Genomic DNA, 23,212 nt, shown 5'->3' on the forward strand with positions numbered 1-23,212 from the left:
GACTGTTTTTGGCTGAGAGTTTCCTTGCGAGGGTAGAGACTGTTTTTGGCTGAGAGTTTCCTTGTGAGGGTAGAGACTGTTTTTGGCTGAGAGTTTCCTTGTGAGGGTAGAGACTGTTTTTGGCTGAGAGTTTCCTTGCGAGGGTAGAGACTGTTTTTGGCTGAGAGTTTCCTTGCGAGGGTAGAGACTGTTTTTGGCTGAGAGTTTCCTTGTGAGGGTAGAGACTGTTTTTGGCTGAGAGTTTCCTTACGAGGGTAGAGACTGTTTTTGGCTGTGAGTTTCCTTACGAGGGTAGAGACTGTTTTTGGCTGTGAGTTTCCTTGTGAGGGTAGAGACTGTTTTTGGCTGAGAGTTTCCTTGCGAGGGTAGAGACTGTTTTTGGCTGAGAGTTTCCTTGCGAGGGTAGAGACTGTTTTTGGCTGAGAGTTTCCTTACGAGGGTAGAGACTGTTTTTGGCTGAGAGTTTCCTTGCGAGGGTAGAGACTGTTTTTGGCTGAGAGTTTCCTTACGAGGGTAGAGACTGTTTTTGGCTGTGAGTTTCCTTGCGAGGGTAGAGACTGTTTTTGGCTGAGAGTTTCCTTGCGAGGGTAGAGACTGTTTTTGGCTGAGAGTTTCCTTACGAGGGTAGAGACTGTTTTTGGCTGAGAGTTTCCTTACGAGGGTAGAGACTGTTTTTGGCTGAGAGTTTCCTTACGAGGGTAGAGACTGTTTTTGGCTGAGAGTTTCCTTACGAGGGTAGAGACTGTTTTTGGCTGAGAGTTTCCTTACGAGGGTAGAGACTGTTTTTGGCTGAGAGTTTCCTTGCGAGGGTAGAGACTTTGTTTTTGCTGGAACTCTCAATATCGAACACGTATGGACCCAGAAGTGAATCACACAGCTGACCAAATTACACAAGACTTGACTTCTACGTTAACCCGAGCTTCATCAATGGTATAAACTAGTTTAGCGTGGGGCAGGTATACATACCCTTGGTCGGAAGTTGATGATCCTGTTGAGCTTGGCAATCAGACAGGGTTTCCCATCCTTGAAGCCGAAGTTTTCGTCGTGACCATCCAAACCAGCACAGGGTCCCAGCCAGGTTCGCTTGAACCTGCAGGCCTTCCTCACTCCAGCGTCACTCTCCAGCTCACCACGGTCCCTGTACGATTCAGGTAATTCTACAGGCACAGAGAGACCAATTAGATCAGTCACCTGAGCAGACAATATAGACCAGTAACTAAACCCTAACAGGGTACATTAATAGACCAGACACAGCATAACTAAACCCTAACAGGGTACATTAATACACCAGACACAGCATAACTAAACCCTAACAGGGTACATTAATACACCAGACACAGCATAACTAAACCCTAACTAGTCTGTACTAGTCTGTACCAGGGTCTACTAGTCTGTACTAGTCTATACCAGGGTCTACTAGTCTGTACCAGGGTCTACAAGTCTGTACCAGGGTCTACTAGTCTGAACTAGTTTCTACTAGTCTGAACTAGTTTCTACTAGTCTGTACTAGGGTCTACTAGTCTGTACCAGGGTCTACTAGTCTGTACTAGTGTCTACTGGTGTCTTCTAGTCTGTACTAGTGTCTTCTAGTCTGTACTAGTGTCTACTAGTCTGTACTAGTCTGTACTAGTGTCAGTTAGTCTGTACTAGTATCTACTAGTGTCTATTAGTCTGTACTAGTCTGTACTAGTGTCAGCTAGACTGTACTAGTGTCTACTAGTTTGTACCTGTCTGTACTAGTGTCTAATAGTTTCTACTAGTCTGTACTAGTTTCTACTAGTCTGTACTAGTGTCTACTAGTCTGTACTAGTTTCTACTAGTCTGTACTAGTGTCTACTATTCTGTACTAGTGTCTACTAGGCTGTACTAGTGTCTACTAGGCTGTACCAGTGTCTACTAGTCTGTACCAGTGTCTACTAGTGTCTACTAGTCTGTACTAGTGTCTACTAGTCTGTACCAGTGTCTACTAGTCTGTACCAGTGTCTACTAGTTTCTACTAGTCTGTACTAGTGTCTACTAGTGTCTACTAGTCTGTACCAGTGTCTACTAGTCTGTACCAGTGTCTACTAGTCTGTACCAGTGTCTACTAGTCTGTACCAGTGTCTACTAGTCTGTACCAGTGTCTACTAGTCTGTACCAGTGTCTACTAGTCTGTACTAGTGTCTACTAGTGTCTACTAGTCTGTACCAGTGTCTACTAGTCTGTACCAGTGTCTACTAGTTTCTACTAGTCTGTACTAGTGTCTACTAGTGTCTACTAGTCTGTACCAGTGTCTACTAGTGTCTACTAGTCTGTACCAGTGTCTACTAGTCCGTACCAGTGTCTACTAGTCTGTACTAGTGTATACTAGTCTGTACCAGTGTCTACTAGTCTGTACCAGTGTCTACTAGTCTGTACCAGTGTCTACCAGTGTCTACTAGTGTCTACTAGTCTGTACCAGTGTCTACTAGTCTGTACCAGTGTCTACTAGTCTGTACCAGTGTCTACCAGTGTCTACTAGTCTGTACCAGTGTCTACTAGTCTGTACCAGTGTCTACCAGTGTCTACTAGTCTGTACCAGTGTCTACTAGTCTGTACCAGTGTCTACCAGTGTCTACTAGTCTGTACCAGTGTCTACTAGTCTGTACCAGTGTCTACTAGTCTGTACCAGTGTCTACTAGTCTGTACCAGTGTCTACTAGTTTCTACTAGTCTGTACTTGCCTCCACAGTCTTCGTACTTGTTCTGGTCGGTCTGCCTCTCCTCATCGTACATCTCCAGGAAGTCCTTGATGCTCTTGGTGTATTTCAGATACGTCTCCACATCGTTGACGTTGTAAGAGATCTCAAACTTCTCAGAGCGTGGGGTGTGGGATAGACCTGTAGATAGACAACACACTAGGTCAGTATGGATGATAGACCTGTAGATAGACAACACACTAGGTCAGTATGGATGATAGACCTGTAGATAGACAACACACTAGGTCAGTATGGATGATAGACCTGTAGATAGACAACACACTAGGTCAGTATGGATGATAGACCTGTAGATAGACAACACACTAGGTCAGTATGGATGATAGACCTGTAGATAGACAACACACTAGGTCAGTATGGAAGATAGACAACACACTAGGTCAGTATGGATGATAGACCTGTAGATAGACAACACACTGGGTCAGTATGGATGATAGACAACACACTAGGTCAGTATGGATGATAGACCTGTAGATAGACAACACACTAGGTCAGTATGGATGATAGACCTGTAGATAGACAACACACTAGGTCAGTATGGATGATAGACCTGTAGATAGACAACACACTAGGTCAGTATGGATGATAGACCTGTAGATAGACAACACACTAGGTCAGTATGGATGATAGGCAACACACTAGGTCAGTATGGATGATAGACCTGTAGATAGACAACACACTGGGTCAGTATGGATGATAGACCTGTAGATAGACAACACACTAGGTCAGTATGGATGATAGACCTGTAGATAGACAACACACTAGGTCAGTATGGATGATAGACCTGTAGATAGACAACACACTAGGTCAGTATGGATGATAGACCTGTAGATAGACAACACACTAGGTCAGTATAGATGATAGACCTGTAGATAGACAACATACTGGGTCAGTATGGATGATAGACAACACACTAGGTCAGTATGGATGATAGACCTGTAGGGAGACAACACACTAGGTCAGTATGGATGATAGACCTGTAGATAGACAACACACTGGGTCAGTATGGATGATAGACCTGTAGATAGACAACATACTGGGTCAGTATGGATGATAGACCTGTAGATAGACAACACACTGGGTCAGTATGGATGATAGACCTGTAGGGAGACAACACACTAGGTCAGTATGGATGATAGACCTGTAGATAGACAACACACTGGGTCAGTATGGATGATAGACCTGTAGATAGACAACACACTGGGTCAGTATGGATGATAGACCTGTAGATAGACAACATACTGGGTCAGTATGGATGATAGACCTGTAGATAGACAACACACTGGGTCAGTATGGATGATAGACCTGTAGGTAGACAACACACTAGGTCAGTATGGATGATAGACCTGTAGATAGACAACACACTAGGTCAGTATGGATGATAGACCTGTAGATAGACAACACACTAGGTCAGTATGGATGATAGACCTGTAGATAGACAACACACTAGGTCAGTATGGATGATAGACCTGTAGATAGACAACACACTAGGTCAGTATGGATGATAGACAACACACTAGGTCAGTATGGATGATAGACCTGTAGATAGACAACACACTAGGTCAGTATGGATGATAGACCTGTAGATAGACAACACACTAGGTCAGTATGGATGATAGACAACACACTGGGTCAGTATGGATGATAGACCTGTAGATAGACAACACACTAGGTCAGTATGGATGATAGACAACACACTGGGTCAGTATGGATGATAGACAACACACTAGGTCAGTATGGATGATAGACAACACACTGGGTCAGTATGGATGATAGACAACACACTAGGTCAGTATGGATGATAGACAACACACTGGGTCAGTATGGATGATACAGAACACAGATAAGACATGTCAGGAGATTTGTGATATCCGTCTGTAAGTGAAAAGCGCTTTACAAATTTGCCAGACCGGAGTAAAGATCCCAAGAGAAGATACTGGTATAACCATAGAATGGGTTGATGAATCAGTCGAGACCTGCTGGTTGGAGAGGACACTTAACAGGATTATAAATGGCCCCTTCAAAGGTCTACTGAAACACAAACTGTGTTGTACCACCCTCCAAAACACTACATACCAATGTAACAAACATATAGAATCCTGAATTAACTGACTTTCTTTCAGATTAAAATCAACATTCATTTTTAGCGTTAAATGATGGTTAACCATTAATTCCTTTCCGTTTGGGTTAATAAAATCATAAAAGCCCGGCCCCCTTTGGTGTTTTAACAGTCCTCTTCAGATGGGAACTCTATGTAAACTGTGGCAGTAATTTTCCACAGATTGACAGCCCTGGTGCACACTACAGGGTCACAGCTAGGCGTGGCATGAACACAGCGAGAGAGAGAGAGAGAGAGAGAGAGAGGAAACATTGTGTTTATTTCACCACGCTCTTTCCTCAACATCCAAATATGAATCCTCATTCAGTGTCTATTGAGTAAGACCTCAATGAAAACCAGCCGTTCATGTCTTAAAGCTTAATGCTACTCAAAACATATGTCCTGGGACATGTTATGGGGAGTCACATGTTCAACACAGTCAAGTTGATTTTACTTCCAGCCACGGCTTGTGTAAGTCTCCCCCACCCCCCACCCCCCCTACTCAACCACCAAGCCTCACGTGCTCTTCACTCACAATGGAAACTTTTATCCTCAGAACTCTAGCTGCCGTCTCCTTCCTTTATGTGGCCACCAATGGAAACTCACTTCAGCTCACGACACTCCACACCTACTTATGTGGTTTCTGCTGCCTCGCGGCGCAGGGCGGCCTTTGACAGTCAACAGCTTTGGAGGGGGAAATGGCCGACGGGCAAACAGGCCAATGTGCACGAAGCCAGTCTTTTACAATGGCTGCTAAAAATACCACCTAGATGACAGCATGTGCTGTGCAAACAGGCCTTGGCACAGGCAGGGTAGGTAAGGCTAGGAGAGATGCCCTGGCACAGAGAAAGAGAGAGTAAAAAGCCATTTTGATAAACTCCCGTATCTATTGGGTGACAAGGAAAAGGTCAACCAGTGAAGAACAAACACCATTGTAAATACAACCCATATTTATGTTTATTTATTTTCCCTGTTGTACTTTAACTATTTGACATCACTATAACACTGTATATATATATATAATATGACATTTAAAATGCCACTATTTCTTTGAAACATGAGTGTAATGTTTACGGTTCATTTTTTAAAATTGTTTCTTCTCACTTTTGTTTTGGCAATGGTAACATGTTTCCCATGCCAATAAAGCCTGAGAGAAACAAGAGACAGACACAGACAGACAGACAGACAGACAGACAGACAGACAGAGACAGAGAGAGACACAGACAGACAGAGACAGAGAGAGAGACACAGACAGACAGACAGACAGAGAGAGACACAGACAGACAGACAGACAGAGAGAGACACAGACAGACACAGACAGACAGACAGACAGACAGAGACAGAGAGAGAGACACAGACAGACAGAGACAGAGAGAGAGACACAGACAGACAGACAGAGAGAGACACAGACAGACACAGACAGACAGACAGACAGACAGAGACAGAGAGAGAGACACAGACAGACAGAGACAGAGAGAGAGAGACACAGACATACAGACAGACAGAGAGAGACACAGACAGACAGAGACAGAGACAGAGAGAGAGACAGCCAGAGACAGACAGAGACAGACAGACAGACAGACCGAGAGAGAGAGAGCTTCCAAACATACTCCCAGCCAGACTAAGGAAGCAGCAGTAACTTCTCATACAACAGGCTGTTTCGACTCTTTCAACGTGCCCTCAAAAGATTACAGAAATCATTTCACCAGGCTTAAAGGGTTGATTCTCTGCCATTTCCAGGGAATGTACAGATTTAGGATCTTAATTTGATCACCCTGTTGCAGGAAAATGTGTAGTGTATTTGAGGTTTAAAAAGTTTGAATACCCATTTTGAAATTTGACTTCATTTTCCCATATAAAAAGATGGAGCAACCCCTACAAAAATGTCCATTAATTATAATCCACATTTCCTGTTGCTGCAGGATTATTTTCCTGCTGTAGCAAACTGGCTCAAATTAAGATCCTACATCTGTACCACATACAGGAGTACAGGCTCAGATGAGCTGCCCACACGCAGTGTGTGAAAACCCGATCCCAAAGATGTGTTCATGAACAGACAGGCGGTCGAGTCCCAGTAAAAACTGTGTTTCCCAGAGCTGAAGACTGAGGAGGGAAGCTGGCTGGCTGGCAGGCAGGCGGGGAGGAGGAAGAGTGAAGGACAAAATGGCTGAAGCTGTCTGAGGTCAGAGGGACCTTCAGTGGGGAGGAGGAGGGGTTCAGGAGCAGGTTTTTACAGAAACCTTGGAAGTAAGACCGTCAACCACATAACAGCAACATAAAGGGGAAAAGTAGCCACAACCCTTCACCCACCGTGCAATAATAACATGTTATGGACAACCTGACCAAATTCACATGGAAATGTGCGTTATAGATCTGGCGTTCTCATTGAAATCAAGTCTAAGATGCAGTAGATCTGTTCTTTCTGCACTATTTCTATGCTTCCAGATCTTAAGTTTTGTTTTTGCGTTTTTACTCTCGGTTTTCAACTTCTAACAGCTGAAAATACAATATTTTGGGTTCAGGAAAATATATTTCACAGCGGTTTAGATGGTACAATGTATTATGGTAGATTCTGATAAAAACCCATTCAAATATTCTCTTACATACATCTAGGCCTGTGTTGTAAGATGATTTGTCATACGTTATACAGCTACTTACTATGCCTATGTGTTTTAATCGTGGTTCCATTTATGTCCACAGTATAAATGTTCTCTGTAAAACACATTTACTACAGAAGCTATAATCTTTCAATTATAATGGCATTACATTTTTTTTCGTTCCACTGAGCCAACAGAACAACGCAAGCAGTGTCATGATTAAAGATTTGAAGATTTTATACAGTGCATTCGGAAAGTATTCAGACCCCTTGACTTGTTCCACATTCTGTTACGTTACAGCCTGATTCTAAAACGGATTAAATAAACATTTTCCTCGTCTAGACACAATACCCGATAATGACATCACAATACCCCATAATGACATCACAATACCCCATAATGACATCACAATACCCCATAAGGACATCACAATACCCCATAAGGACATCACAATACCCCATAATGACATCACAATACCCCATAATGACAAAGCGAAAGCGGGTGACACATTTTTGCACATTTATTAAAAATACAAAAACAGATACCTTATTTATATAAGTATTCAGACCCTTTGCTATTGAGCTCAGGTGCATCCTGTTTCCATTGATCATCCATGATGTTTCTACAACTTGATTGGAGTCCACCTGTGGTCAATTCAATTGATTGGACATGATTTGGAAAGGCACACACCGGTCTTTATAAGGTCGCACAGTTGACAGTGCATGTCAGAGCAAAAACCAAGCCATGAGGTTGAAGGAATTGTCGTAGAGCTCAGAGACAGGATTGTGTCGAGGCACAGATCTGGGGAAGGGTACCAATAACTTTCTTAAATGGAAGAAGTTTGGAACCACCAAGACTCTTCCTAGAGCTGGCCGCCTGGCCAAACTGATCAATCGGAGAAGGGCCTTGGTCAGGGAGGTGACCAAGAACCCAATGGTCACTCTGACAGAACTCTAGAGTTAATGTGTGGAGATGGGAAAACCTTCCAGAAAGACAAACCATTTCTGCAGCACTCCACCAATCAGGCCTTTATGGTAGAGTGGCTAGACGGAAGCCACTTCTCAGTAAAAGGCACATGACAGCCCACTTGGAGTTTGTCAAAAGGCACCTAAAGACTCTCAGACCATGATAAACAAGATTCTCTGGTCTGATGAAACCAAGATTGAAATATTTGGCCTGAATTCCAAGCGTCACGTCTGGAGGAAACCTGGCACCATCCCTACAGTGAAGCATGGTGGTGGCAGCATCATGCTGTGGGGATGTTTTTCAGAGGCAGGGACTGGGAGACTAGTCGGGATCGAGGGAAAGATGAACGGAGCAAAGTACAGAGAGATCCTTGATGAAAACCTGCTCCAGAGCACTCAGGACCTCAGACTGGGGTGAAGGTTCACCTTCTAACAGGACAACTACCCTAAGCACACAGCCAAGAAAACAAACTAGTGGCTTTGGGACAAGTTTCTGAATGTCCTTGAGTGGCCCAGGCAGAGCCCGGACTTGAACCCGATTGAACATCTCTGGAGAGACCGGAAAATAGCTGTGCAGCAACGCTCCCCATCCAACCTAACAGAGCTTGAGATGTTCTGCAGAGAAGAATGGGAGAAGCTCCCCAAATACAGGTGTGCCAAGCTTGTAGCATCATACCCAAGAAGACTCGAGGCTGTAATCGCTGCCCAAGATGCTTCCACAAAGAATTGAGTAAAGGGTCTGAATATTTATGTAACTAAGATATTTTAGTTATTTTTAATACATTTGCAAACATTTCCAAAAGACTGTTTTTGCTTTGTCATTATGAGGTATTGTGTGTAGATTGATGAGGGAAAAAACTATAATTTTAGAATAAGCCTGTAACGTAACAAAATGAGAAAAGAAAGTCAAGGGGTTTGAATACTTTCCGAAGGCGCTGTATAACTCCTCAATCTCTACCACCTCCAAGAGCACATCTTATCCCTTCAATTAGCTTCTGATGGAAATCACACTTAATACAATCACAAAATGATATTTCATTAAGCAACATAAAGCAGTATAAAGCAGTATAAAGCAGTATAAAGCAGTGTAAAGCAACATAAAGCAGTATAACACAGTATAACGCAGTATAAAGCAACATAAAGCAGTATAACACAGTATAAAGCAGTATAAAGCAACATAAAGCAGTATAATGCAGTATAAAGCAGTATAAAGCAACATAAAGCAGTATAAAGCAGTTTAAAGCAACATAAAGCAGTATAACACAGTATAAAGCAGTATAAAGCAGTATAATGCAGTATAAAGCAGTATAAAGCAGTATAAAGCAACATAAAGCAGTATAAAGCAGTATAAAGCAACATAAAGCAGTATAATGCAGTATAAAGCAACATAAAGCAGTATAAAGCAGTATAAAGCAACATAAAGCAGTATAATGCAGTATAAAGCAGTATAAAGCAACATAAAGCAGTATAAAGCAACATAAAGCAACATAAAGCAGTATAAAGCAGTATAAAGCAACATAAAGCAGTATAATTCAGTATAAAGCAGTATAAAGCAACATAAAGCAGTATAAAGTAACATAAAGCAACATAAAGCAGTATAATGCAGTATAAAGCAGTATAAAGCAACATAAAGCAGTATAAAGCAACATAAAGCAGTATAATGCAGTATAAAGCAACATAAAGCAACATAAAGCAGTATTATGCAGTATAAAGCAGTATAAAGCAACATAAAGCAGTATAAAGCAACATAAAGCAACATAAAGCAGTATAAAGCAGTATAAAGCAACATGAAGCAGTATAACACAGTATAAAGCAGTATAAAGCAACATAAAGCAGTATAAAGCAGTATAAAGCAACATAAAGCAGTATAACGCAGTATAATGCAGTATAAAGCAACATAAAGCAGTATAAAGCAGTATAAAGCAACATAAAGCAGTATAAAGCAGTATAAAGCAACATAAAGCAGTATAACGCAGTATAAAGCAGTATAAAGCAACATAAAGCAGTATAAAGCAACATAAAGCAGTATAAATCAGTATAAGGGGAGTAGAGCAGTCTTTACCTGGTGGGGCTACTCTGTCCTGGTAGGTGGGTTTGTAGTTACTAAGGGTTAGCAGCAGGGCCTGGATGGTCCCAATGAAAATCCCAGCCAAGCATCCATAGAAGATCAGGTAGAACAACAAGATTTTAACTGTGGAGAGAAAGACAGAAGGGATTCGTTACAAATAGACAAGACAGATTAGTAGTAGATGGCGTAGTGATATATGCATGTCCTGTTTTAGCAGAACTAACATGGTGAATGCATGTCAACAATACTCCTGTATCCCCCCGTCATTATACAGATTCACCCTGCCAGGTCCCCCTTGAACATGTTGCCTGAATTGATTCTAACTGGAAATTCCAGGGAAACTTCCCTCTCCAGGAAGAACACCTTAGACATTAGCCTGACAGGACGCTGAACGGAAGACATCTGGGGGTTTGAAGGGCTGAGTAACTCTAGGGACTAGGAATGTGCTGAGCCATGCATGGTGTGGCGTGCCTGGCTAGAATTCAAATAACAATCAAAATACAACAAAAGTTCAGTTATTTAACCTTAGATGATATTTGAGTGTTATAGGGATGGATATATTGGTGATTGAGATTCATCTAATTCAACGTGTCCTCCTTTGCCACCACAGCTCAGTAACTAATGGACATGTCTATAAAAATCACTTACAAAATGGCTGAACAAAAACAACCAAATATTTGCCTATCTAAACTAAGCTGATTGCTGTCATTATAAGTGCTTATGATCCAATATTAGAAGTCATTCAAGTATTTATTTAATTACAAAGACAGTCTAAATCTTTGTGAGAGGCATAAGAGTGTTAATCTTCCTGGTACTAACTAAATCTCTCTACGGTTTAACTTTCTCTGAATTGACTGTAAACTTCAGCGTAACTTCCACAGCCTGTTAATCCTCACTATGCTGTTAATGCCAGGGTAGATACAACTCCTGTTGCTAGTACTACACAACTACTACAGAATATCACCTACACTACTACAGAATATTCCCTAATCATACACTACTACAGAATATTCCCTAATCATACACTACTACAGAATATTCCCTAATCATACACTACTACAGAATATCCCCTACACTACTACAGAATATCCCCTACACTACTACAGAATATCCCCTACACTACTACAGAATATCCCCTACACATACACTACTACAGAATATCACCTACACTACTACAGAATATTCCCTAATCATACACTACTACAGAATATTACCTAATCATACACTACTACAGAATATCCCCTACACTACTACAGAATATCCCCTACACTACTACAGAATATCCCCTACACATACACTACTACAGAATATCACTGACACTACTACAGAACATTCCCTACACATACACTACTACAGAACATCCCCTACACTACTACAGAATATCCCCTACACTACTACAGAATATCCCCTACACTACTACAGAATATCCCCTACACTACTACAGAATATCCCCTACACATACACTACCACAGAATATCACCTACACTACTACAGAATATTCCCTAATCATACACTACTACAGAATATTACCTAATCATACACTACTACAGAATATCCCCTACACTACTACAGAATATCCCCTACACTACTACAGAATATCCCCTACACATACACTACTACAGAATATCACTGACACTACTACAGAACATTCCCTACACATACACTACTACAGAACATCCCCTACACTACTACAGAATATCCCCTACACTACTACAGAACATTCCCTACACATACACTACTACAGAATATCCCCTACACTACTACAGAACATTCCCTACACATACACCACTACAGAATATCCCCTACACTACTACAGAACATTCCCTACACATACACTACTACAGAACATCCCCTACACTACTACAGAGTATTCCCTACACTACTACAGAATATCCCCTACACTACTACAGAATATCCCCTACACTACTACAGAATATCCCCTACACTACTACAGAACATTCCCTACACATACACTACTACAGAACATTCCCTACACATACACTACTACAGAATATTCCCTACACATACACTACTACAGAATATCACATACACTACTACAGAATATTCCCTACACTACTACAGAATATTCCCTACACTACTACAGAATATCCCCTACACTACTACAGAACATTCCCTACACATACACTACTACAGAATATTTCCTACACTACTACAGAACATTCCCTACACATACACTACTACGGAATATCCCCTACACTACTACAGAACATTCCCTACACATACACTACTACAGAATATCACCTACACTACTACAGAATATCCCCTACACTACTACAGAACATTCCCTACACATACACTACTACAGAATATCACCGACACTACTACAGAATATCCCCTACACTACTACAGAACATTCCCTACACATACACTACTACAAAACATTCCCTACACATACACTACTACAGAACATTCCCTACACATACACTACTACAGAACATTCCCTACACATACACTACTACAGAATATTCCCTACACTACTACAGAATATCCCCTACACATACACTACTACAGAACATTCCCTACACATACACTACTACAGAACATTCCCTACACTACTACAGAACATTCCCTCCCCTACACATACACTACTACAGAACATTCCCTACACTACTACAGAACATTCCGTACACATACACTACTACAGAACATTCCCTACACTACTACAGAACATTCCGTACACATACACTACTACAGAACATTCCCTCCCCTACACATACACTACTACCTCCCCTACACATACACTACTACAGAACATCCCCTACACATACACTACTACAGAACATTCCCTCCCCTACACATTCACTACTACAGAACATTCCGTACACATACACTACTACAGAACATTCCCTCCCCTACACATACACTACTACAGAACATTCTGTTCTCTACTCTACACCACTCTACTGTTCTCTACACCACTCTATTGTTCTCTACTCTACACCACTCTACTGTTCTCTACTCTACACCACTCTACTGTTCTCTACACTACTCTACTGTTCTCTACTCTACTGTTCTCTACTCTACACTACTCTACTGTTCTCTACTCTACACCACTCTATTCTACACCACTCTACTGTTCTCTACTCTACTGTTCTCTACTCTACACTACTCTACTGTTCTCTACTCTACACCACTCTATTCTACACCACTCTACTGTTCTCTACTGTTCTCTACTCTACACCACTCTACTGTTCTCTACACCACTCCACTGTTATCTACACCACTCTACTGTTCTCTACACCACTCTACTCTACACCACTCTACTCTACACCACTCTACTGTTCTCTACTCTACACCACTCTATTCTACACCACTCTACTGTTCTCTACTCTACACCACTCTACTGTTCTCTACACCACTCCACTGTTCTCTACACCACTCCACTGTTCTCTACACCACTCTACTGTTCTCTGCTCTACTGTTCTCTACTCTACTGTTCTCTACTCTACACTACTCTACTGTTCTCTACTCTACACTACTCCACTGTTCTCTACTCTACACCACTCTATTCTACTCCACTCTACTGTTCTCTACTCTACTGTTCTCTACTCTACACTACTCTACTGTTCTCTACTCTACACCACTCTATTCTACTCCACTCTACTGTTCTCTACACCACTCTTCTCTACACCACTCCACTGTTCTCTACACCACTCCACTGTTCTCTACACCACTCAACTGTTCTCTACACCACTCCACTGTTCTCTACTCTACACCACTCTACTCTACACCACTCTACTGTTCTCTACACTACTCTACTGTTCTCTACTCTACTGTTCTCTACTCTACACTACTCTACTGTTCTCTACTCTACACCACTCTATTCTACACCACTCTACTGTTCTCTACTCTACACCACTCCACTGTTCTCTACACCACTCCACTGTTCTCTACACCACTCTACACCACTCTACTGTTCTCTATTCTACACCACTCTACTCTACTGTTCTCTGCTCTACTGTTCTCTACTCTACTGTTCTCTACTCTACACTACTCTACTGTTCTCTACACCACTCTACTGTTCTCTACTCTACACTACTCTACTGTTCTCTACTCTACACCACTCTATTCTACACCACTCTACTGTTCTCTACACCACTCTTCTCTACACCACTCCACTGTTCTCTACACCACTCCACTGTTCTTTACACCACTCCACTGTTCTCTACACCACTCCACTGTTCTCTACTCTACACCACTCTACTCTACACCACTCTACTGTTCTCTACACTACTCTACTGTTCTCTACTCTACTGTTCTCTACTCTACACTACTCTACTGTTCTCTACTCTACACTACTCTACTGTTCTCTACTCTACACCACTCTATTCTACACCACTCTACTGTTCTCTACACCACCCCACTGTTCTCTACACCACTCCACTGTTCTCTACACCACTCTACACCACTCTACTGTTCTCTATTCTACACCACTCTACTCTACTGTTCTCTGCTCTACTGTTCTCTACTCTACTGTTCTCTACTCTACACTACTCTACTGTTCTCTACACCACTCTACTGTTCTCTACTCTACACTACTCTACTGTTCTCTACTCTACACCACTCTATTCTACACCACTCTACTGTTCTCTACACCACTCTTCTCTACACCACTCCACTGTTCTCTACACCACTCCACTGTTCTCTACACCACTCCACCGTTCTCTACACCACTCCACTGTTCTCTACACCACTCCACTGTTCTCTACACCACTCTACTGTTCTCTACACCACTCTACACCACTCAACTGTTCTCTAATCTACACCACTCTACTGTTCTCTGCTCTACTGTTCTCTACTCTACTGTTCTCTACTCTACTGTTCTCTACTGTTCTCTACACCACTCTACTGTTCTCTACTCTACACCATTCTACTGTTCTCTACTCTACACCACTCTACTCTACTGTTCTCTACTCTACACTACTCTACTCTACTGTTCTCTGCTCTACACCACTCTACTGTTCTCTACTCTACACCACTCTACTGTTCTCTACTCTACACCACTACTGTTCTCTACTCTACACCACTCTACTGTTCTCTACTCTACACCACTCTACTGTTCTCTACTCTACACCACTACTGTTCTCTACACCACTCTACTGTTCTCTACACCACTCTACTGTTCTCTACACCACTCTACTGTTCTCTACTCTACTGTTCTCTACTCTACACCACTCTACTGTTCTCTACTCTACACCCCTCTACTGTTCTCTACACCACTCTACAGTTCTCTACTCTACTGTTCTCTACTCTACACCACTCTACTGTTCTCTACTCTACACCACTCTACTGTTCTCTATTCTACACCACGCTACTGTTCTCTACTCTACACCACTCTACTGTTCTCTACTCTACACCACTCTACTGTTCTCTACACCACTCTACTGTTCTCTACTCTACTGTTCTCTACTCTACACCACTCTACTGTTCTCTACTCTACACCACTCTACTGTTCTCTATTCTACACCACGCTACTGTTCTCTACTCTACACCACTCTACTGTTCTCTACTCTACTGTTCTCTACTCTACACCACTCTACTGTTCTCTACTCTACACCACTCTACTGTTCTCTATTCTACACCACGCTACTGTTCTCTACTCTACACCACTCTACTGTTCTCTACTCTACACCACTCTACTGTTCTCTACACTACTCTACTGTTCTATACTCTACACCACTCTACTGTTCTCTACTCTACACCACTCTACACCACTCTACTCTACACCACTCTACTGTTCTCTACTCTACACCACTCTACTGTTCTCTACTCTACTCCATATGCTGTGTTGAAATTAATTTTGTCTCCCTCCCATGATGCAATAGTAACGGAGGGCAACATCACTTCTAGACTAGCAGGATGAGTCACTCTGGCTTGTTGTCGACGGTTACCAGTCCCTCTCCTCTATCAGCCTCATTTACAAACATCCCCAAACTCATACACACACACACACATCACATGGCGCCATGCAGTCAGGCAGGCAGAGACAGGTGTGGCAAGACATGTTACTTTCTCTCCCTGCATGTGAAGGTGACAGGATGGCCGATAGTAAATTAACCCTGCTGCCCTTAACCTTGGGTCACAACAAAACATCCAGTGACTAAACAATCTACAGGAAACACTTTTACTAGTGCATTGTTTGAGCAGAATAACTTCATAGTGCAACAGTGTCTGGGTGCGTGTGTGTGAGAGGGAGGGAGAGAGACTGATTGACTGGCGGTAACCATGGCAGTGAGCTCTGGGGTGAGAGAAAGAGACTGATTGACTGGCGGTAACCATGGCAGTGAGCTCTGGGGTGAGAGAGACTGATTGACTGGTGGTAACCATGGCAGTGAGCTCTGGGGTGAGAGAGAGAGACTGATTGACTGGCGGTAACCATGGCAGTGAGCTCTGGGATGAGAGAGAGAGACTGATTGACTGGCGGTAACCATGGCAGTGACCTCTGGGGTGAGAGAGAGAGACTGATTGACTGGCGGTAACCATGGCAGTGAGCTCTGGGGTGAGAGGGAGATGCAAACCAGTTGCATCGAAGGTGACCATGGCTGTATTTTTGTAGGCATGAGTCATAACACCCATAAAACCTAGTGGTCAAACAAGGAAATGGTTCCAATAGTTTTTTCAACATTCATTTTTCCCAAAGGGGACCTTAAAACACTTCAAATAAGGGCTGTGTTTCGTGTAGACTTACCCTGGCGTGATGTTTTGATAGCCTGGTCTGTGTTTCGTGTAGACTTACCCTGGCGTGATGTTTTGATAGCCTGGTCTGTGTTTCGTGTAGACTTACCCTGGCGTGATGTTTTGATAATCGTGTAAATCTCTTGGACAAGGTGACTTTTATCAATATATTAGCCTGTTTCCAAAAATGAAATGCTAATTAGCTGCTAATGTGGCTATCATAAAGAACTACAAATACCATGATCTGGACGAGACTGACGAATCAAGGCAAAGGTAAGCATATCTGGATGAACTATATAATGTTAGCTAAATGTAGTAAACAAATAGGCTACATTTCTTTAAATGGACTATTCTGTGAATTGTCTTGTGCAAGTTTTAAATTGACACAATAACTGTTAGAAAAGGTGTCTGCTAGAGATGAGGTGGATGAGCTAGCAGGGTTTTGAAGTCTTGCATGATGTCTTCTTTGATGCTAATTATAATTTTTAAACTGAGTGTAGAGCCGAATATATTGATAAAAGTCACCTTGTCCTAGAGAGACTTACATGGCTATCACAACGTCATGCCAAGGTAAGACTACACCAAACACAGATCTTATTTTAAGTTTCTAAAGTCCCCTATGGAAACAATGAATGGTGGAAAAACGATTGGAGCCATTTCCCTGTTTGACCGCTAGGTTTTATGGGTATTATGACACCTCCACTGTGGGGCTCTATTAACGGAGGCTCATTGGTTAAAACATATGTTTTTATTTATTTTTTTATAAACGTTGAAAATAAGGTCTGTGGTAAAAAGGTTTAGGAGTTCTGATACATTGTTCTATGGGATCATCTTCATCAGCTAACGTCACTTTTCTGATAGACTAGTGTCCTGTCCAGGGGTAAGGCCCTGTGATAGACTAGTGTCCTGTCCAGGGGTAAGGCCCTGTGATAGACTAGTGTCCTGTCCAGGGTTAAGGCCCTGTGATAGACTAGTGTCCTGTCCAGGGGTAAGGCCCTGAGATAGACTAGTGTCCTGTCCAGGGGTAAGGCCCTGTGATAGACTAGTGTCCTGTCCAGGGTTAAGGCCCTGTGATAGACTAGTGTCCTGTCCAGGGGTAAGGCCCTGTGATAGACTAGTGTCCTGTCCAGGGGTAAGGCCCTGTGATAGACTAGTGTCCTGTCCAGGGGTAAGGCCCTGTGATAGACTAGTGTCCTGTCCAGGGGTAAGGCCCAGTGATAGACTAGCGTTCTGTCCAGGGGTAAGGCCCAGTGATAGACTAGTGTCCTGTCCAGGGGTAAGGCCCAGTGATAGACTAGTGTCCTGTCCAGGGGTAAGGCCCAGTGATAGACTAGTGTCCTGTCCAGGGGTAAGGCCCAGTGATAGACTAGTGTCCTGTCCAGGGGTAAGGCCCAGTGATAGACTAGTGTCCTGTCCAGGGGTAAGGCCCAGTGATAGACTAGTGTCCTGTCCAGGGGTAAGGCCCAGTGATAGACTAGTGTCCTGTCCAGGGGTAAGGCCCAGTGATAGACTAGTGTCCTGTCCAGGGGTAAGGCCCAGTGATAGACTAGTGTCCTGTCCAGGGGTAAGGCCCAGTGATAGACTAATGTCCTGTCCAGGGTTAAGGCCCTGTGATAGACTAGTGTCCTGTCCAGGGGTAAGGCCCAGTGATAGACTAGTGTCCTGTCCAGGGGTAAGGCCCAGTGATAGACTAGTGTCCTGTCCAGGGGTAAGGCCCAGTGATAGACTAGTGTCCTGTCCAGGGGTAAGGCCCTGTCACAGACTAGCGTCCTGTCCAGGGGTAAGGCCCAGTGATAGACTAGTGTCCTGTCCAGGGGTAAGGCCCTGTGATAGACTAGTGTCCTGTCCAGGGGTAAGGCCCTGTGATAGACTAGTGTCCTGTCCAGGGTTAAGGCCCTGTGATAGACTAGTGTCCTGTCCAGGGTTAAGGCCCTGTGATAGACTAGTGTCCTGTCCAGGGTTAAGGCCCTGTGATAGACTAGTGTCCTGTCCAGGGTTAAGGCCCTGAGATAGACTAGTGTCCTGTCCAGGGGTAAGGCCCTGTGATAGACTAGTGTCCTGTCCAGGGGTAAGGCCCAGTGATAGACTAGTGTCCTGTCCAGGGTTAAGGCCCTGTGATAGACTAGTGTCCTGTCCAGGGGTAAGGCCCAGTGATAGACTATTGTCCTGTCCAGGGTTAAGGCCCTGTGATAGACTAGTGTCCTGTCCAGGGGTAAGGCCCTGTCACAGACTAGCGTCCTGTCCAGGGGTAAGGCCTAGTGATAGACTAGCGTCCTGTCCAGGGGTAAGGCCTAGTGATAGACTAGCGTCCTGTCCAGGGGTAAGGCCCTGTCACAGACTAGTGTCCTGTCCAGGGAGTGTACTGTACATCAAGCTGAACCATCACTACAGAAACAGGAGATAGTTAAGTAAGTAGGCTCAACAAGCTGACTGATATTATCTCATAAATAAACTGACTTATATTATCTCATAGAAAAAAACGTATAAGATCTCCGAATCCTGTTAACCTCAGACCGTGTTATCCAAAACACCTCCAAAAGCTGCATTAATTTCCCCTGTAGGCTTTGAGCAACGAGCCATCGGGGCTACAAGCTGGCGAGCCCTATAGGCCTGTTCCAAAGTCCAATTCATTTTAGTCTCTCAAATCCGTGTTTTTCTTACCTACGACCGCATATTGTGTGGAAGCGCAGGGGTGAATAGCTCAATTCAGACCGCTATCGTTTTCTCGCTCTCTTGTAATAAAGAGCCATCGGACCACTGAGTGAATGTGATCTAATTGGCCAATAGGAGACTTGTTGAATGCCTTCCAGTCCTTGTGATAACCTCTCGGTCTATCCCCCCCCCCCCCCCCCCCCCCCCCCAGAGCAGCAGGGTAGACAGTCAGGCAGGCATAGCTTCATGTTGTGAATGGACAACTGAGGCACGTTATCACATTTCTCAAGGCAAGCAGCACAGAGATTGCTGAGATTATCATAATTATCCTATTTCGTGCTTACCTTTCAAAAGACTATAGGCACTGGGTAGCCGTCAGTATAGGGGTTATTACGCCGTCATTGGATACAAGTGTCACTAAATGAAGACCAGAATCAATGTAGCCTACAGTAGTCGGTAATTCCTACCATTTTTAATGATGAGCAATTGTGATTTGATGCGAAAATGAGATGGTGCTGCACAGCCAACCTATTGGAAGGCTTTATCCTGAGCAATAACCGCTGCAGCCTGGTCTCAGAGCTTTTTATATTATTGAGTACGTAAATCTGAGACACTCCATTTCCTGTGATATTTGACACTATGTACTAATTTGTGGATGTCTATCGCCCATTTCGTATGATATGTTACGAATTCTAGCCAGGCTAGGGTGTTTGAGTTAGGTTAAAGAGTTAAGTGTTAGCTAACATGCTAAGTTGCTAAAAATAAGTAAGTAGATAAAATTCTAAAGTTGTCTGTGATGAGATTCAAACTCGCAACCTTTGGCTTGCAAGATGTTGGCGTTATACACCCACCCATCCGACATTCGTTTTTTTTTCCTCAAGTAACCATCTGTCTTATGTAACCATATCAAACATTTCATACTAATGTTACAGTCCCGGATTTAAATGTACTATGTTATGACAGTATATGAGACCAGGCTGTAACAACCACATCGATGTGACTCGACGTGCGCTTGATAATACCGTGCGCGATATGTAGGCTACGCAAACAAAGGCTACACGCCAGAAACCTTGGGACTTTCAAAACGTAGCAAACTACTTCATTGAGCTTCTGAATTCTAGAAATGAATTCCGAGAACAGCAACTGTTTCGAGAGATAAACCAACACTTATCAGTGAACAGGCGCTCTTTGCGTTACCAAAATAGTCTGGCTGCATTCAGGAAACAAATGACAACCGTTGACCATTGCCTTGTAACTGTGTCCCCTACTAGAGCGTACAATCGGTCTTTATTTTTGCTCGTATTGTGAAAGCCTACCGTAATAACCGCCCTACCTATGTGAACTCGAGGAATTGATTTAAGCAACAACTTGTTACCAGTAGCTGCTAAAGGAAACAAAGTTGTCTGTGGGGGAGGGGTGGTCCTACAGAAACCGAGCATGTGAGTCGTGACATGATCTTTCTATGGACAAAAAGAGCCTAGATAAAAAAATATATAAAAATAAACGAAATGTTGCCAATAGATAAACTAGCTCCCTACTGCAACAGTCTCCCACTCGAATACTGAGCAAAAAAATGTAGAGATAAGTCTGTGTTACAGTGTTGCAAGCTCACCAGTTTAACAAGAAAGTGTCTCATTGGTAAATCACTGCTCATTGTTGGCTTCATTTTACATTACAATCTCTCGGTCCAAAACATTGACATCAGTTTCAGGCGAAAAGGCCCGATCACCTTGACTGCTAACCTTGAACCTTGATTCCTTAAAAAAACGAACTGTATTGGGATAAAACAGCTAATTACCGAGGTAATGGATGCCCCCCTGTCATTTTGCACATTATTTTGTTCAGAGAAAGAAAGCAATTCATATTTACCAACTCTTATCAATTTTCTCCAATCTAGGCTAACTATGTGACAGCAGAAACAAGCATGCCATGTTGGCAAGACAAGCACATGTTAGTTGCAATCCAACACTCCCAATTGCCACCATATAATGTAAATGATGTCCTTCAAAATGACCTCTTTGGCAAAGGACGCCGACTCTAGCTTTCACTGTACACGATCGACCCGGGTTAAACGAATAATAACGAATAGGAACATTATTAACGTTCACTTGACCTAAAAGTCTGAATATATTTCAACTTCCTCTTAGACAGTACTCATTTTCATTACATTTATTTTAATCGTATTCCATCAATGGGTTATATGGTTATTTTACAGATGTAGTTGTTTATAAATCACGTTTAACTCATTCTCTGTGTTTCTCCTGTAAATGTTCCATTGAAAAGTGAATTTCACTACACAGCATGCTACGTCCAATCAAACAGGTGCTGTATTTCTCAATCAGGAAATACTCTCTGTGCCGTTACATTACTCTGACAATACACGGAAACAACAGGGTTACACCTCGTATCATTCTTATCCTCGAGTTCATTTCCACAAAAGCGTCGATTAAAAGTAGTTTATTACAGATGTATGTACTTACACCAACTGCCACCAGTGCGTCCTAGAAATTCCTTCCTTTCCGAATTCCATAGAAAGCTCTTCCATCCACCGTCTCCATCTTTATTTGTCGACATATTTGTTTTGCCTTTTAATTTCCCTTTTCAATTAATATTATCTAATGGGTTTAGGTACCCGATTCCTGTACTGTCCCCCGCTACAGAATAGTAATGGACAATTTCGTACCCGGCTCTCCTATTGTACGGCACACAATTTATCTCTTATGGTAACCGACTCCGCCCGCAAACTCTTGTAATAAGTTACCTACAAAAGAGGGGGGGGGGGGGGGGGGGGGCTAACTCTAGCAAATCACAAGCAGTCATCCTTCTGCGTAACAACCAACTGCTATGATCACTGCTCCATGAGGCAAGGCAGCCCCCGGCGGTTCAAAACGAAATGGTGGAACTAAAATGGTAGAATTCTACGGTGATGTCATAAACTCATTATATTATATTACCATTCTTGGAGTTCTATTACCACATCGCATGTTAAAAGTAACTCTATTTCTCAGGAGTCAACTTTGTACTTTAGTACATTTGATTATAATTCCTGCTAAATATCACATCCATAAAATTCATTGTTTAAGAAAAAAAATAACATCTTATTCAATAATAATAAAAAAAAGTTAGACTTAAATAATGACTTTGCCACATTGAATAGTATGCTCTGTGAGAATAAGACGGTATTGAAATAAATGTATACTCTTAAGCTTTTAAAATGTTTTTGAATGTAAAAACTCTGTTTTTGTGTTAATCTGTTTGTGATGTTTTTCTGTGTTCCATTTTTTAAAGAATGATGTGTAGATTTTTGTAACACATTTGACATTTGTGTCCTTCAAAATGTATGGAATTTCAATAATACAAGTAATTGTACCTCGTTCTTGGTTCATTCAAAGAATGCATTTT

General features: G+C 42.5%; 1 protein-coding gene across 1 annotated transcript in view; it reads right to left on the reverse strand.

Annotated features, from left to right (window-relative positions):
* atp1b1a (ATPase Na+/K+ transporting subunit beta 1a) overlaps positions 1-22,695 on the reverse strand; it is a 32,827-nt gene extending 10,132 nt beyond the window's left edge. The window contains exons 1-4 of the mRNA XM_036979818.2: positions 22,291-22,695; positions 10,457-10,585; positions 2,702-2,857; positions 967-1,157 (exon numbers count right to left, since the gene is read on the reverse strand). Of these exons, the coding sequence (XP_036835713.2) occupies positions 967-1,157; positions 2,702-2,857; positions 10,457-10,585; positions 22,291-22,384 (570 nt within the window). The 5' untranslated portion in view covers positions 22,385-22,695. The remainder of the gene's footprint in view (positions 1-966; positions 1,158-2,701; positions 2,858-10,456; positions 10,586-22,290) is intronic.
* Positions 22,696-23,212: the final 517 nt, after the last annotated feature.

This window comes from Oncorhynchus mykiss, chromosome 1 (assembly GCF_057628025.1).
Source record: "Oncorhynchus mykiss isolate SJ-2025 chromosome 1, ASM5762802v1, whole genome shotgun sequence".
NCBI classification, from domain to species: Eukaryota; Metazoa; Chordata; class Actinopteri; order Salmoniformes; family Salmonidae; genus Oncorhynchus; species Oncorhynchus mykiss.